The sequence below is a fragment of the Calliopsis andreniformis genome, chromosome 3, assembly GCF_051401765.1.
Source record: "Calliopsis andreniformis isolate RMS-2024a chromosome 3, iyCalAndr_principal, whole genome shotgun sequence".
In the NCBI taxonomy this organism is placed as follows: domain Eukaryota; kingdom Metazoa; phylum Arthropoda; class Insecta; order Hymenoptera; family Andrenidae; genus Calliopsis; species Calliopsis andreniformis.
Window position 1 is genome coordinate 12,058,027 of NC_135064.1, and position 16,192 is coordinate 12,074,218.

General features: G+C 37.9%; 1 protein-coding gene across 2 annotated transcripts in view; it reads left to right on the plus strand.

The window, feature by feature from the left end:
- LOC143177706 (pleckstrin homology domain-containing family G member 5) overlaps window positions 1–16,192 on the plus strand; it is a 65,347-nt gene that overhangs the window by 34,058 nt on the left and 15,097 nt on the right. For both annotated transcript variants that reach the window (XM_076375825.1, XM_076375826.1), the window contains one exon: window positions 10,107–10,352. In XM_076375825.1, coding sequence (XP_076231940.1) covers window positions 10,107–10,352 — 246 coding nt within the window. The remainder of the gene's footprint in view (window positions 1–10,106; window positions 10,353–16,192) is intronic.

The window sequence follows — 16,192 nt, forward strand, 5'->3', positions numbered from 1 at the left end:
ATGGTTTACTTTTGTGACCCATGTCGCGAAATTTACGAGATGAGACCACCAAGTTCCAAGAATGACTTTATTTTGAAAATTAGTCAGATTTATCTATAATCAGTATATCTATAATTTCTTGCAAAGTAGATCTTTTCATATTATGGTCATTCCAGAGTCACAGCCTTTGATTGTAACGTTTCGGGTAGAGTGGACCCTTGTTCAAAATGACAAAAAATACGACCAGGACTCATAGAATACGATAATACAGTGGTGTTAACCGCCCCTGTATTATCACCTCTGTGTTATGAACACCTCCGTATTATCGCATTTTATGAACCATGGCCGCAATCCAATTCATCACTTTCTGAAAACTGTTTTAATATCTACTCAAATTACTTTGTATTGCAAAAGATGTTTGAAAACGCATTCTCATTATCATCTATTTTATTCGAGATAGCAAAACAAAATTACAAGAAGAAAAATCAAGTGAATATTGTCTCTATAGCTTCATTCATTCTCTCGAGTATGATCTCACACAAGGGATGCATTTTCAATTAGCTTCTGAAGTTCAGGGTAATGTACACAACTATATAAACAGAGACGAGGAAGTAAGTACTAGGAACGTTGCGATCAGTGGATCTGACGCTGAAATGAGTGTGCACAGGCTGAAAGTGTTCTCTACGAAGGTGATCGCCTTATTTGTTTCATTTTCGAAATACAAGTTTAGTGTTAATTATTCATAACACTTTGTTACCACGCCTCATATGCTAGTAACAGAGATTAAGACTAATCAAGAAAAGGTTAAGTGATTAATTATTCAGTTGTCACGTGACAGCCACTCCTATCGCAAGAAGCTTATTTTTAATAGCAAATATCATTCGCACCGTTACACAACAGCAGATAATTTCCACTAGAACAGTCCATTGTTTCCGTAATCGTACGTAATTAATGCGGGATGCGAATGTAATAAATTAGCTGGTGTGTCGCACGCTATGGTTCTCTGCATACCGCGTCAGATCTTAATCTGACCATTGCGCAGAAGGTATTCTGAAAAAAGGACGTTATCAGCTTAACGTCAGCGTAAATTTACTCGCGACTATATTACTGATGCAATTTAATGTTAGATTGCTATGCGATGGAATGCAATAACTGCAATTCGATTTATTGTTATCTAAGATTTAACGCTCAAATGTATGACTGTGAAGTAAAGTGAAACGAGAAAATCAAAATTGTCTGATTATGTTCAAATGGACAAAAAAAGTTTTAATCTGTCAGATTATGCGCCAGATTAAGCTTCTGGAGGGTCGTTTCTGTGAAAATGGTTTTCACAAAAGGATACTACAAGGATCTTGAAATATTAATTTATCTTCCATATTTTTCTTGTACAAATAAAAAATGAATTTCACGTTTTATTTTAAAACACGAATCATGTAGCAAGTCAGTTACAATTTCTCGAATACTTACATTTTTTTTCATTTTTTCTACATTTTATGAAAAACCGTCTCATGAGATGAAATATTATAATTTAGAGATTTTTAGAAAAGTGCAAAAGAAAATGTCAAAAGTCGAATAGAAAATATAAAAAATATTCGTAAATCTCATAAAAAGAATAATTTTTATGTGACTTACAACATCTTTAAAATTGTTCTCATTAAGCCCAGCTTCAGTAGCTTAAATCATTATGAATAAAAGGAATATTTGTCCTCCATTAAAAATCATAAATAATACAAAAAATTCTCTTATCTTTAATTTCATTCTACCATATAAATTTCTAAATTTCAAAAGTTCCCATCGTTCCTATTTCTACTTCCTCTACTAAAAACTAAATTTTCCTGAACATAGCCCTGATCTCTGGTACGAGGAAAAAACTAGTGGGAATTAGTGAATATGAAGGGTGCTTAAACACAGAAAAGTTCTTTTTCCAACTAAAAATTGCTTTACATATAAGCCTATAATATTTCGGTAATTTTTGAAAGGAAGATATTTCATTTTATGGGAACGAAAAAAGGAAAAAATAATAAGGACCGAGATTCTAGATTTTACAGAATATCATTTGTAGAAATGCTTTGAAAATAATAACCATATATGGTAATCAGAAGGGAACCTCGAAATTTAGAAGCAGAGCTAACAGTCAAAGGGGACTGAGGGAATTCCAAGCTAGATTGAACTGCGGATTTCAGAATTGCATAATCAAGGATAGGACGCAAGTTTCACTTAGTTTTCACAATTTAATTAGCGCTGATGACCCGGATAAAAGTCTAAACTGTTCGAGGTTACCGAGAACAGTAACCCGTTTAGAAACAATAGTTTTCATTGCGCGACACCGTGGAAATGTTAATCCAGCATTCGGCCCTATTGTCCCTGTGTTGCAGTTAGCCGTACAATTGCCAATTAAGCTTGTCATATTTAGTCGCGCCACGTTCAATGAACTTTTCCGCTGAACGCCAAGAGAGAATCCGCTGAAATTTCAAAGCACAATTACGTTGCTGGTTTATTCGTAATCCATCATTATGAAACAAGAAACTTCGAACTAGCAATTGACGAATCAATTACTTTTCGAGATGCCTGTGTAATTAGCTCTCCTCGATTCCCAACATTTCAATTATAAAATAAATTTTCGTTAATTAACGTTCATGACCACTGTGCAGGAGTTCAGTTGGCGATCTTTCACTGGCAATAGCTTCAATTAAAACCCTTTCAAGCGGGAATCGACCGAGAATGGCCGTCCTTCGGAACCGAAGTGAACGCCTACGGTTTTCTCCCCTTAGGGAGAAAAGGGAAACCTCGTTTCCATTCGCCACCACAAAAGCAGTTCACAAGCGCATCACTCCCTCGTCCCCTCGTTCCTTAGAGTTCTTTCAACGGTCCTGAGTAGCCCGTAATATTTCGATTCTCGGCCGTTCAATCGTTTGTTGGGACTTCCATTCGACGTCGTAACAAGTTTCGCCCTCCCTCCGCCCCCAGCCGACCCTCTTTCGGTGAACCGCGACAGCGACCGAATTTGCAAATCTATCGTGGCGGGCATCCGCGGAGGAGCGTCCTCCTGGACCAAGGGAAATTTTATTTGCCGACGAAATCGAAACTCTCGTCGATCTTTCACGGAGTTCTCAGTGGTGTTGATCGGAAGGAATCAAGAACGAGGTTTGCTCAAGGATTTTTCTCCTTCCGAGATTCCCGACATTGGCAGCCTGTACTTTTCTAATTAGAGAGCGTCATGATTGCAGGCCGCATTAGCGACCACAATTAAGGCGAGATTAACGAGGGCGGGGCACGATTTGATTGCTACGAATAGCAGGAGGAAACTCGATTTCAAATGACCCTGTGAAATTATTGGGAAGATTGGAATCACTTTCTTAATTTGGGTTTGTAGATTTTTTATTTAGTCTTGCGAGGGAAGTAGTCCTCTTACCTTGCTCAGCTAGTAGTATACATCAATCACATTAGCTACTTCTTCGAGGGAAATAAATCGAACGATTTTTGCTCAAAATATTTTAATCTTTATTGAAAGCTCTTTAAAATGTACCAGTAATATCCGTATATGAACTACAGATGTTAATACAAATTCACATTTTTATACGCATAATTAAAAGCATGTAACCTACATAGGGTTTGTTTAAAATCTCTAAATGTAATATCGTGTACTGGATATAATACCTCTGAAATATTTTATATATTCTTGTTTGTTCCATGCATTCTGTACCTTTTTGCATGTTTGACTCTTCCAGTTAGTTAACATCCGCAGTGTACTTGTACAAGTAAATTCTATAATAAAAAATATATTACGCATATAAAATAATATTGATATCAAACTTCATGCTTGCCACAGCTGTTGTTATAAAATATTTGCGACTGTAATGGTACAAAAAGTAACCTTTTAAAATTGATAAACTAAAATATTGTGTTGCCTCGCAATCAATCATTTTATAAAAACACTGCAGCGTCTCCACTATACTACTTCATCACAATATTGACACCATACCACCTGAGCATTAAAAGCTCGGATGATCTCGAAATGTCCTTGGCATCATCATCTATATCTCCCCTTCTTCCCTTCGTATCTCTTACCTACCACCTCACCAAAATAGATCTTCTCACACACGAGTAGTAACGTAAACGGAATTTCTATCACAGTTCCACCTACAAAACTGTCACCTATTTCGTTCCATTCGTCGTCACACAAGTTCCCTTCCACGTCCCGAAAATTCCGTGAGCGCTTGCTGTCAAAGCAAACAAATCGCGTCTAAAATCATTCACAATTCCTCTGAAAAGCGCGACAGACCGTCGGGGCGAAAAGGCAGCGAGCCCTAATACATCACGTATCAGTGACACATATATTCGTGACGACCCCTGGTGCCATCGTGGATCACCATGGAACTTGTGTCCGTCGCTTGATAAATGGACAACAACCTCCGGGCGACGCGTCGAATGAAAATAAATGAATAAAAAAAGCCAGCGTCCCGATCGCGTCGATAATTCCGCGGAGAATTGACTTTTCGGCTGGTAACCCATCCCCGACTCTCCCCAGTGTCCATCTGCGTTTCGGTATTACCTATTAACCGAATCCAACGCGTCTCGATGTCACGTCCCTCCCTGCCCCTTGCCACCTTGCTTCACGCCCCGCGAAAGTCAGCGTGCCTGTTGACTTTCCGTCTCACGCGTTCCCATGTTTCTGGAATCGCCCTGGGAATCGTAGGAATGTTCACAGTAGGGGTCGAACCAAAACATTCCGATGCAAAAAGGCGCTTAATGAAATTTTCTCGCTCGCTTCGGGCCTGTCATTTATTACTCGCTAATGACGCCGCGATTCGTCTGTTCCGCCGCGATGGGATAGGGCCAACGATAATTGTATCACAGTACTTCGAGCAGCTGGAGAATGGCACGCAATGAATGATACGCGCTGGATGCTGTGAAAGGGATGTAATTTCGCGGGCGAGGGTTGCGGCGCGCCTCTGATTAATGGTTCGAACGTTTTGTTACGCTTACAGTCTAGCTTCTCATGCTCCTAACGCGAATTAAGCCTGACAGTAGCGCGATGGTCTCTGCGATGGATGCAGCGTGACCAGACGACGCGGCGTCCCCTGGGGGCAGAGAAATAATAATAGTACGTTTTTATTGTGGCAGATGAGTATTTGACAGGCACAGAAAAAGGTGCAAAATAATCGAAAGAAAATAAATATTTTATGTGCGGTGAAACATTTTTTTTCGTAGAATTGAGAATATTCATTATCGTTTAATACGAAATGCATTCATTTGTTTCGATTTAATGGTGAAATAGGATTTCAGGAAAAATTAAAAGTATAAGCCTTTTTCTCATTTGGGATGTCCTGTCACTTTCCTGAATTAATTTTTGAATAACTTGGTCATTTCATTATAGAAATCCTAATGTGTATAATAAAATATTTGAATACTAACAGAAAGAAAACATTTGTAGTTAAAATTGATTACATGTTAGTTTAATTTTGTTGGATTTATAATATCATATAATTATATTTTTACTTATTTCCAATTTAATTTATTTGAGAATTACAGTAGAGCGATTGAAAAGTAAAGATATTTATAGCGCCTGGGATTTATTTTCGAGGTAAATGTTCCATAAGCAGATAAAAAAAATATTTTTATATATCAGGTTATATATCAGGATGTTTGTACAAATTTATAAAAATTAGAGTAATGGAACCTAATTAGAGACTTGCTTCAGCTTTCAAATACAAATACGATAATTTTTACATTTTTTAAATGATATAGAGAAACAAGATTATCATTAATTGTAAGTTAAACATTAAATCTTTAGATAAGATGGTGATTATATTATTGATTAACAAATATAAACCTTTTCTATAAACTTACTTCAGTATTTCATTTCAAGTATATCATTACTTATAGAAAACTTAAGATACATAATTCTTCAGGTATTTAGTAATAATTTGAACAATTAAGAACTATCATCTATTGACAATGTTACATTTTAATTACTAAAGTGAAATTTTCGTATACAATTCTAATTCGATCACCGAAGCAGTAGAAGAGTATTGCACATGACCAAAAACGAAGTATAGCGTTTAACACATAAATCTTCTTGGACATCAAACTCTATTTAAGAACACACAGAATACTGTGAGACGAATAGAAAAGATATCTGTCGAGATAACCACACTCGTAAATCGATCCTGCTGCAGTGGTCCGCAGCATCCTGAAGCAATTCCTTTCAGCCTTTTTTTTTCGAAGACAATCACTGCACGTGTGTATGCTTACATAAATATACGGCGTAAGGAGTCCCGAAGACAGGTGTTTTAAATGCACGTAGTAGATTTCGGACGTGTTCCTATTATTCAGTTCAGTGACCGCGAGTTGCATTTTAAGTGACGACGTAAGAAACGGGTGTCTCTGAAAAAAGGACCAGTAAGAACTCAGTCATTCACTTACGTGAAATTCTATATTTTTTATTTTGGTATTCTTGCGTGAAAAATGTGAGTTTCATCGAAATTTAGGGAATAAAAATATTTCCTTGATTTAGCGATTATTCGATCAGGGTGGCATGTGTTCCATGGATAGGGATAAAAATTAATAGCGAACAAGATATACGATCGGTGGCCGCAACAGAAGGTGCGCGTTAAAATATGGCGCTTTACAATTCCTTTGAAATATGAGTTACATATTTCTCTCAAACCGAGGCCCAATACGTAGAAACCAGGTCGGCGTCCAATACGCGCGTGCGTGTGTCATAAAAAAAAAGAACTGTATAAAGAACTGTTGGGTGTAATAAGCCGACGCCGCGTGCAATATTTTTCTGCATGCCTATTGTAAAGTGTGCAACCACTGCGTCGAGGAACTATGGCAAGAGTTATACTGATACGCTCAGTCAAAAACTACAGGGTCACGCGTTGCTAAAATGACGAAGTATTCTCACTTTAAAATAGCGCGCGGAATTCTATGCCTATAAAAAATTTCTCCAATTTATATCACTTTATTTAAATACACGGACCATCAAAAGCCACCTTATTTTTCACTTGGGATTTGCCCCGCGTGGAATTGCTGTGAATTTCATGAAACGGTTCAACTGCAAAGACAAGGTGTTTCGCTGCGTTTGTTGGGAAGAATTTAAAGCTGGAAGATTCGTGGAAACTGTCAGGCTAAAGTAAATGACCTGTGGGAGGTGACTAGTAAATCTGTACGAGAGTTTAAGGCTGGTGTCAAAGTATATTTCTATAGAAAAGAAATTTCAAACTATTGCTCGTATCAGGAGTTACAAAATAGAATGCCTGACATATTGACTGAAACATGTGTTTGACAACAATCTACTTTCCCTCGAACGCTTCGAAACTTGTTTCACTTCACTCCTCTAGCTGTATACGTCAATCTAGCTTCTGGTATGTTATTATACCTTTTGATTATTTAGTTTTTCTCATATCTATTTTTTTCACGCAACAAAAATGGAAGTATAAAGTAGAAATAATAAAGTAAATCGATGAAACGCAAAGTTTGTGTAATTACCGATACAAGTACTACTCTGAAAGTAGAGTACTTCAATATTGATCAAACAGGGCTGGGAAATATTGAAGCGATGTTTCCTCGTAAAATCTGATTATTCTACTTTCAAAAGCTGCTTAACTTGTTTCAATGTTATTCATAAAGTACAAAAACAACTTCGATTAATTACCTATCTCCCCCATGAAAAAGATGGATCATGAATGTTGAAAGTTAGACGATAGCTATTCACTTGTAAAATTGTATTCATTCATTTTCTTATAAAATAGTCTATACATAACCGACCAAAAACCTCGTTCGAATTCTTTTACTGTTTTCTAATTAACAAGCGTATTGTACATCGAGACATATTTCGTTGGGCCACTGCGTGAAGCTTGAAAGATCGTAAAATATGAGGATGGCTTAGCGAAAATTTTTCACAGCGAACAGGTTGCATTGGTCGAGCAACTTGATTTATCAGGAAACACACAACCGTGGACAGTAACTAACACATTGCCACTCTACAGAGTTCGTAGATTAATTTATTCCAAATCTGACGTCCCCTCGAGAAATATTTTTCTTGTTCGTGAAAAATTGTTCTACTACTTAACAACGCTCCACCTAGCAAGCGCCATAAATTCTCCTCGCTTTATCTTAAGCGTAAATCCGTGAAAAACACTTGCTTCAATTATGTCGGGGTAAATATTTTCATGCTTGCTCTTAACCTTCTTAAGAGGGGAGATTCAAGTAAAACGTTAAAATAAAGTGATTTTCGGTCATTTTTTTATAACATAAAACTTGTATACATTTGGCGTCACTTTCCATGTATATTCTCTAACATTTCAAGATTTTTTTTTTGTTACAATTTATTGGCTTTTTGTGAAGTAATAAATGTTATGCTTTGCGTGCAGTCTAGCATATTTGCGTGCAGTCTAGCATATTTTTAGTGTGATCTAGGAGAAAAGCTCGAACAGAGTTTTTTTTTTGGCTACAGTTTTTTTCGTTACATTTTTGAGGGATGTAAAAGCATTGTTTTATGCATTAAAAAAGATATCAAGTTCTTTTGACCCGTTACTTGAATGTTCTCCCTTAATAAAAAAAAATTACAGGTGTACACTCCTTACTGATCTCATATTTTAACTTCACTTAACAGTCGTTTTTACATTCTTCACTATCCCACTGTCAATATTTTATCATCTCATACGTCCGTTTCCTTGATATATGCATGTACACTCGGTTCCCTTTTATACCAGGTACGTCTGACTATGCACAGTAATATTTTCCTTACTACACGTGTATTCTACTAGCTCGGTCTGAGCCAACATATTATAATCCACCACCAGTACGTTATCATATCCTGACGTCAACTCGACGATAAATCAGGAGGATTACAATATACCATAGATATATTCAGTGTCGGTACTAAATAATAGCTAACGAAAATTAACAGTCATATTTCGTGCGAATGTATCACTCGACTGACGTTAATAGTCATAGTCAATTTTTACATTCGAAATGGAAGGTGCCTCTATTTCAGCAGAGCTATTAATAATACCATTTTATCTACCGATCTATGAGATCAACATCAGACTCGATGGTTCGAATAATGTTACACTCGGCGTCTAAATGTAGTGGGAAATGGCTTCTCGTTCGGGGAATTATTCAGTGCTCGATATCACCATAAGCATTACTAAAGTGGTCGGCTTCTTAATTCCCCAGTGAATCTCGATGGTGCCCCGTTAAAGTATACTGCCAGCATCGTTGCGGTGTCCGTTTCGAGATTCAGAGCGACACGTGCGGCAATAAGGCATGCACGATTCGATTCCAATAAAATCAATTCGAGTTGATCATCCCTCGAGACTGTCTCGTCGCTATTTCTCTGACACCGTGAACGCTGCCACAGTAAGAGTTTCTGACACGACTCCATTCCTTTCGTATGACAGCTGTACTTAGCCAAGACAGGACGATAAAAAGTGATCTGTAGCGAAACGAATCGAAGGGAAATGGGTAAATACGAGGAAAGAACGAGATAAAAACATTGGAGGGCGGTCTAGGCGGATCGAGATAACGAAAGGTCTCGAGAGGGTTGATCGATACTGGCGAACCGGTCGATCGACAGTGACCCACTTGCCCGACACGAAATTTCCCAGCCTCGAATTTATTTTTCGCCACGTTCGGGGCAAGATTAACCAAGATCTCGCGCACCCTCTAATTACAAAACAATTTGCGAGTGAGCTCAATTTGTATGCGCGCCACGCCGTTGGGCTGTTCTCAAATTTAACACAGGGCACACTTGACCCAATTTTTACTTTCCACGCTCAGAACCCCTGTCCCTTTTCCACTTTCCTCGGTCGTCTCATGTTTTACCTGTCTGACCACATGCTGTTGCATCTACTTACTTGACTACACACCTCCGCGGCCTCGTTTGGTCACACATTGTTAGGCGTGCTTGCTTAGAGACATGCGCTGCCATATCTCGTCTGACTATATACTGCCGTATCTACTTAGTCGGACGCATACTATCGTATTTCCTTTGTTTTAGTCGTAGGTGACTGGTACACCAGTTTCTGAACTATGTACTATTAATGTTTTAGGATTAGGAATGCGTTGTTGCGCAGTGACGTGTTAGGTTGATAACATGGACCGTCGTATGGTTGCAGGTGCGTTCCAGGTCACTGACCCAGTTGGACGCTCTGGGCAGCAGTATGCTGGACACGGGGGAACACCATCTGGGGGGTGGTCCCTCACAACAGCAACCCCATCACCTTCACCACCATTACCAACCTCAGCAGTTACAGCACCACCCCCAAAGTGTCGAAAGTAATCCTCGTTTTCTGGTGCCCAGTGCAGCGTCAGCCGAGGGCTCGTACCAAAATCGGACCAGGCATAAACTGTCTCGCTCACAGGTTAGTGAGAAACGCCAACTTTGCTACTTTTTCACTGAGTGGATCGTCTGTTGTATTTCCAAATGTCCACAATTTTTTAACCATAATCTTAATACTGATCCGAAGCTTGAAATCGCATTGCAAATAAAAGAATATGGACATTTTTATTAGATAAATAAATTTAAATAATTTGGAGGAACTATGTACATTTTTTAGTTATATTAAGTCAAAGAATATTGCCATTAATTCGGTATATATTAATCCTTAACTACTATATTTTAATAGTACGCCATAGGTTCACAGCTTTTTAATTTATCAGTTTTTATAAATTTTTTATGGATTCTTTTCGTATACCAGATAACGTTGATACCGTTAGTGGAGCGAGAAGAATAGACTTTTGAATATAGTCTGGTGGTGGGATGACGAACATAAGTGACAAATATAAGTGGGGTCATGATGCCTCCACTACAGTAAATAAGGGTTAAGGATCTTGGCCATGAGAAGATATAGAAGAGACTAAGTCCACATTTAGCTCGAAATGTTCTGTAATAAGTACATGTTCTGTGGGGTTATCTTGGAAAAAGTTTCTGCCAGAACGGTGGTCCACCCACTGGTGTAACAATTAAAAGCTGTCCTAATTTTAGTAGTACCGTCAGTTTATGTAACCCTTTCGTGGTGTCCGTGTTGTTTTCTCGCCCGATCAATAACAGCAAACAAACCCATACAGGCTAGACATGAAATTAATTTCACTGTCTGACTGTACACATACCTACACCACTGTCAATAGACAAGTACCTCGTGCAAGTAAAGTATCATGCAAATCCAATTGATACTACCGCAGACCATAGAATCGAATTGATTTATCGCTTTCCGTATTGTAATTGATTCGAAAATTTTGTTAATGTAGTATACGCTAATTAAATTAGAGCTTCGAGTGGCTGTAGCTGCAGGACTAATTTCGTAGCTATAGGTGAACAGTTTCGCTCCCCATTCAATTTTACCGGGAAAATGCACAATAAGTACCCACAGAGGGCAAGTTAAAAGCGTATTCGCGCCGTTATTGAATTCATTCGGTACCCCAGTTACGCGAAACTTGATCCCCAGGCTGGCCAACGATGTTTAAAGCGATTTTCTGATGCAGAAGTCCGATTTACTCGATGGTCCGCGCATCTGTTGCCCCTTCTCCTGTACGAATTCTCGAAGGGATTACTAGGGAAACTGAAAGGCTCACGAAGTGCCAGGTGTTTGGCGACGATTGGTCGTTTAGCAATTCAAATGGTAGTTTCTAGAAATGCGTTCGTGAAACGGAGTACTGGTTACCCTTATGTTCTGGCACGCAAGGTAAATGGGACAATAAAGTATCTCCAGGAAGCGTCGTCATGGTACATGTAGTACCTACAATTACGAGGCATTTACGTTCATCTTGAGGCTCATTTTATTAGAGGAATCAATCGGGGGCGATTTTTCAAACTTTCTGTATAGAATCATGGACGAGTTTTGCTCTGTTTTATTTAGAAAATTTCTGTGATGTTCTTAGTTTGCTTATTGGTTAATCCAACAGTGAGAATAATCAGAACGTGATTTTCACATAGCCTCCAGTTAGAAGGTTAATCATACGAGCAAACAGTTCGAATTATATTCCTGACCCCATAATATTCTGTATGCTTTTGGAGCCCTGGATTTTCTTCGGTAATTCCAGCGAGTTTGAAATTCGATTTATGGCTGCTTTACTATTCTGTTTTAAAAATTGAGAGAAGGTTCGTTTCGCTGTGGGAACTGGGAAAGATAATTGTACAGGTCTTTGTAAATTTAATTCGGTTACGTTCTTATCGTCTTCAACACTTCGTCCTGATTTAAATATATTAAACCTCACTACTCCTTGAGGCGGTGAGAGTCTTTTTTTCGTCAGAAATCTGACCTCTAGTAACAAGCTCTTCCGTTATTCTGTTCCTATCGTCTCACTGAAGAAGAGATCCAGAGAAATGTTTCCGGTACTACTGAAACCTTTAAAGGATCAAGCGCAGTCTTTTCGGCTTTTCTCCAAGGTGACAGGTTTCTTATGTTTTTCATCCGTCTTCGCTGCACGGAGGCAGGAAAATCTCGATTCAGCATGTTTCACTCTCCTTTATAATAAATCAGTTGAAATATTTCGATCTTTTATAAGTATTATACATAGTGTTCGAGAACTGATATTATAAAAACTTGTATTGGTTTCAAACTTAAGCAATTTCTTAACAGCTTCAAAGCTCTATTTTAAAAATTTATTTAAAATTCTGATACTGGTAAAATGGAGGTAAAATATTTATCTCTCAATCCTTGCATATTGAGCGTAGTCATATTATAGAAAGAAAAAATATTAAAATACATTAAATATATTACACAAACTCGTATTAGAATCTCGAACTGTTCACCTTGATATTTTTCTTGCGAGAAAATTGGAAAGAATGTTGCTTTCGTGTATGTCCCTTAAGGAATATACCAATTGAAGGAAGCACTTACAGTCTGACCACTGACTCTATCTACTGTGAAGTAGAAGCGTTCCTTCAGTCCATATACTTCTCAACAGACGTATCTGTACTTCGGTGCACACATACTTGGTTAAACTCAAAATCAATTTTATCAAAAATGTAACGTTATATCGGAAACTTGTATTTTACAGTCTTAATTTATTATTTATACAGAATCGCTACACATTTACTTGTACCATTGGTCTGGGTTGGGTTAGAATACCCATCATGCTAGTAGCATCGAAGCCGTGTGGGAATTTAAGAGGATCAAATAATGTCGAAAGGCTATTATAGTTCATGATAGTAGAGCAAAGGTGAAGTTGAAGCTGGTCAGTTCGTTCCTTATTTACGAACTTAAAAAAACAAGCTAAAAATACCAAAATGAAAATTGGAAATAAGGAACGAAGTGGCTCACGTGTTCTATGAAAAGGGGTTCTTTTCAGTAAACGTGCCGAAGTTTAAAGCGGCTGGAAAAGGTCAGAGGGCTATTACCGTTTACGACGTGAACTTTACGATCCAAAACGTATACTACTAATGAGGACCAGGGTCACCTTTACCCTAATTTTCGAACTATTAACCTAATCACACTATTGCGTTAATTCACTTACTTCACCTCGTATGAAATTAATTGAAATATTCCTCCACAATAATTATTCACGAAATAATTTTCTTCTTTTATATTAAATTAAACCAAGCGAGTCCAATTTGATCCTATCGCTTCGATGGACAATCATATTGCTTTGGTGTTCAAGCGTATCGGTCCAGCAGTCGGCTGAAAATGCGTCTAACAATTCTAATATACGAAATCGACCCAACTGTAAATTGAAACATGCAAAGCAATTTCAGAGCAAATATAAAGTAAGTAGTTCCGGAAAAATTCTCAGTACCCCCAGTGAATCATGTTCTTCTCGTCCTGATTCGAAATTGAAAACACAATTAGACAGTCCTCTCCAGTCAAGAGCACAGATGGTCCTTTCATTCCTCTATTATTAAATATCGCAAATCTCATCAAAGAAAGTACCTCGGGCTGTCACTGGAGGGAATGAAAGGTCGAGACATTATGCAAACGCCGTCGTCACTGTTCATTTGTGATAGCTAACAGAAAGAGTACTATTGAAAAAGTCGATTAGATCAGTGACAATTGAAACATTTGAGTCGCTACTTCTAGTCGCTACTTTGATCACGTCATTCGTCTTGACATTTCCAGCGAAATTTCACAAAAAGAAATTCGCGCTGTCAATATTGTATGTCAGAGATCTTTAATCTCGCTTCAAAATAATTTATACAATATGTGAACCTTTCGAAAGTTAAATTAATGGTATATTTATATTTCATAATGCAATGATTAAGATACTATTTATAGAAATAGAAATTTTCGTTTCACTATTTTCAGAAATTGTACGTTTTCGTTTTGTTACTTGAGGACGTGGTATGTAATTATCATTTTGACTTCGAACAAGCGAAAAAGGTTCATCGATCTAATCGAAACTTCCTACAGGAAACGCGATAAATGGGAAAATAGCCAGTTTATGACCGATTGCGGGAAAGCAACGGACAGTTAGATCCCATCTACTGACAGTTCTCGATAATTGGCTGTATTATCACTCCTTCAAGTACTTCATATACTCGTTCCATCGACCGAGCTATTGGCCATAGAGGTTTGAGTGAAATTTTGATTGAAAATAACAGGTGCATTTGTAGTTCCATCACGGACGTGTATTCATTTTTATGGGCGAGGCCGAATCGCGTTAGGGGTCCCTTGTGGGATCAGTGAAACGTCTCCCAATCCTCGCCAAATCGATATCATGCAAACGACTGGCTGTCGGCCCGCGATTATCGATTTGGTGGATTTAAGTTTCGAACGTGTCCGAGGATACGGTGTCTCTCGTGGCCGAATTCTCCGACAGCGTGCGAAGTCCATTGACCCAGGCACAATTCGATAAACGACAATTAAAATCCCTGCCCTGCAAGGATTCCTCTCTCTGAATCGGATTATTAATTAAGAGCGAGATCGAACGAATCCTAGCCGAGCTTGATTAAGTTCTATCACGTTCTTCTCGTTAGGAGAAAAAAACGAAAACCATTCGCGATTAAAAAAATGCTTTCCATAGCTTCGTAGACTTATTCGTTAAGAGACAGCAGAAAGAACATTTAATTGAAGAAAAACTTGTGTTTTTTCTTGAACTATTTTATGTGGGTAATGTTAAGATCCGAAAGAAGGGTTTCAAGTAATTGTGCTAAAATGCTACTTTGTTCATCATTATACAATATACATTATCATGCATAAGTATTTGGACATCTTTATGTTGTTGGAAATTCACGAAATATATCTATTTTTTTATTTATACCAACTGCTATCAAATGTTTCTCTCATCAGTATTTATAAACCTTGTATAATTGTCTGAGACGAGGTTTGTAGCCAAACTGTATCACAGATTTCTACTTGGTTCTACTTTTATATATTGTACTAATGTGAAACTGTCCAAATTCTTATGCACCACCATCAAATAGCCCACCCACAAATTAGCAGTAGAAGTGATGTTATTTGCGAGCTAACTCTATGTACAGACATTCTATTACTTGTCTGTTTATGCGTGAGTCTGTTCTACTTGGCCAGTTACTTGCGGCCTCATTGTATCTACCCCGCAATACAAGATTCCACTGGCAAGTGGAGATCGTTTTACATTAGCATTGGTCTCTCCACAGCAAACACTGAATAATAAAAAGCACGATCATTTCGAGCAATTTAAAAGTAAAGCGAAAAGAAGGCAAATTAAACTGAAAAGAAATACACAGAGGAGTAGCGGCGTTTGCAGTAACGTCTCGACGGGAATTTTAAGGAAACAATTTTATTAGAGGAAGAAAGGGGAAATATTGGTTGACGGAAATGGAAAAAAATACGAGCGGCTATAAAGGGAAGGGGAACTGTAAAACCGAGTAATACTCAAAAGTGCGTCCTGACTGCGTGATCCATTTTCCATGCACGACGTAGCCAGTTCATAAATAAAGTTTCTTTCGTATTTTATTAGCTGTAGCAGGTAACGAATGTGGAGCCCCGTTTGCAGAAGTACTCGGTAGTTTTGTGCTCGTATAACAGCTCATCCGTATTAAAGGGTTACATCAGAGTGATGAGTTGAAAAGGGAGAGAATTTTTTGGAACTTTTTTCACAGACAAATATGTAATGTTTTCAAAGGATTATATATTACCTAAAGTCGTATATTAAGCTTCTACGGCGCGGCTAGAAAAATATCTGGTCAGCTAGTAGAAAAGGTATCTCATCACTGAATTACTTACAATAAAAAATAGGGATTTTAACTTCTTATTAAATTTAATAATGAATTCATACAGTCGTT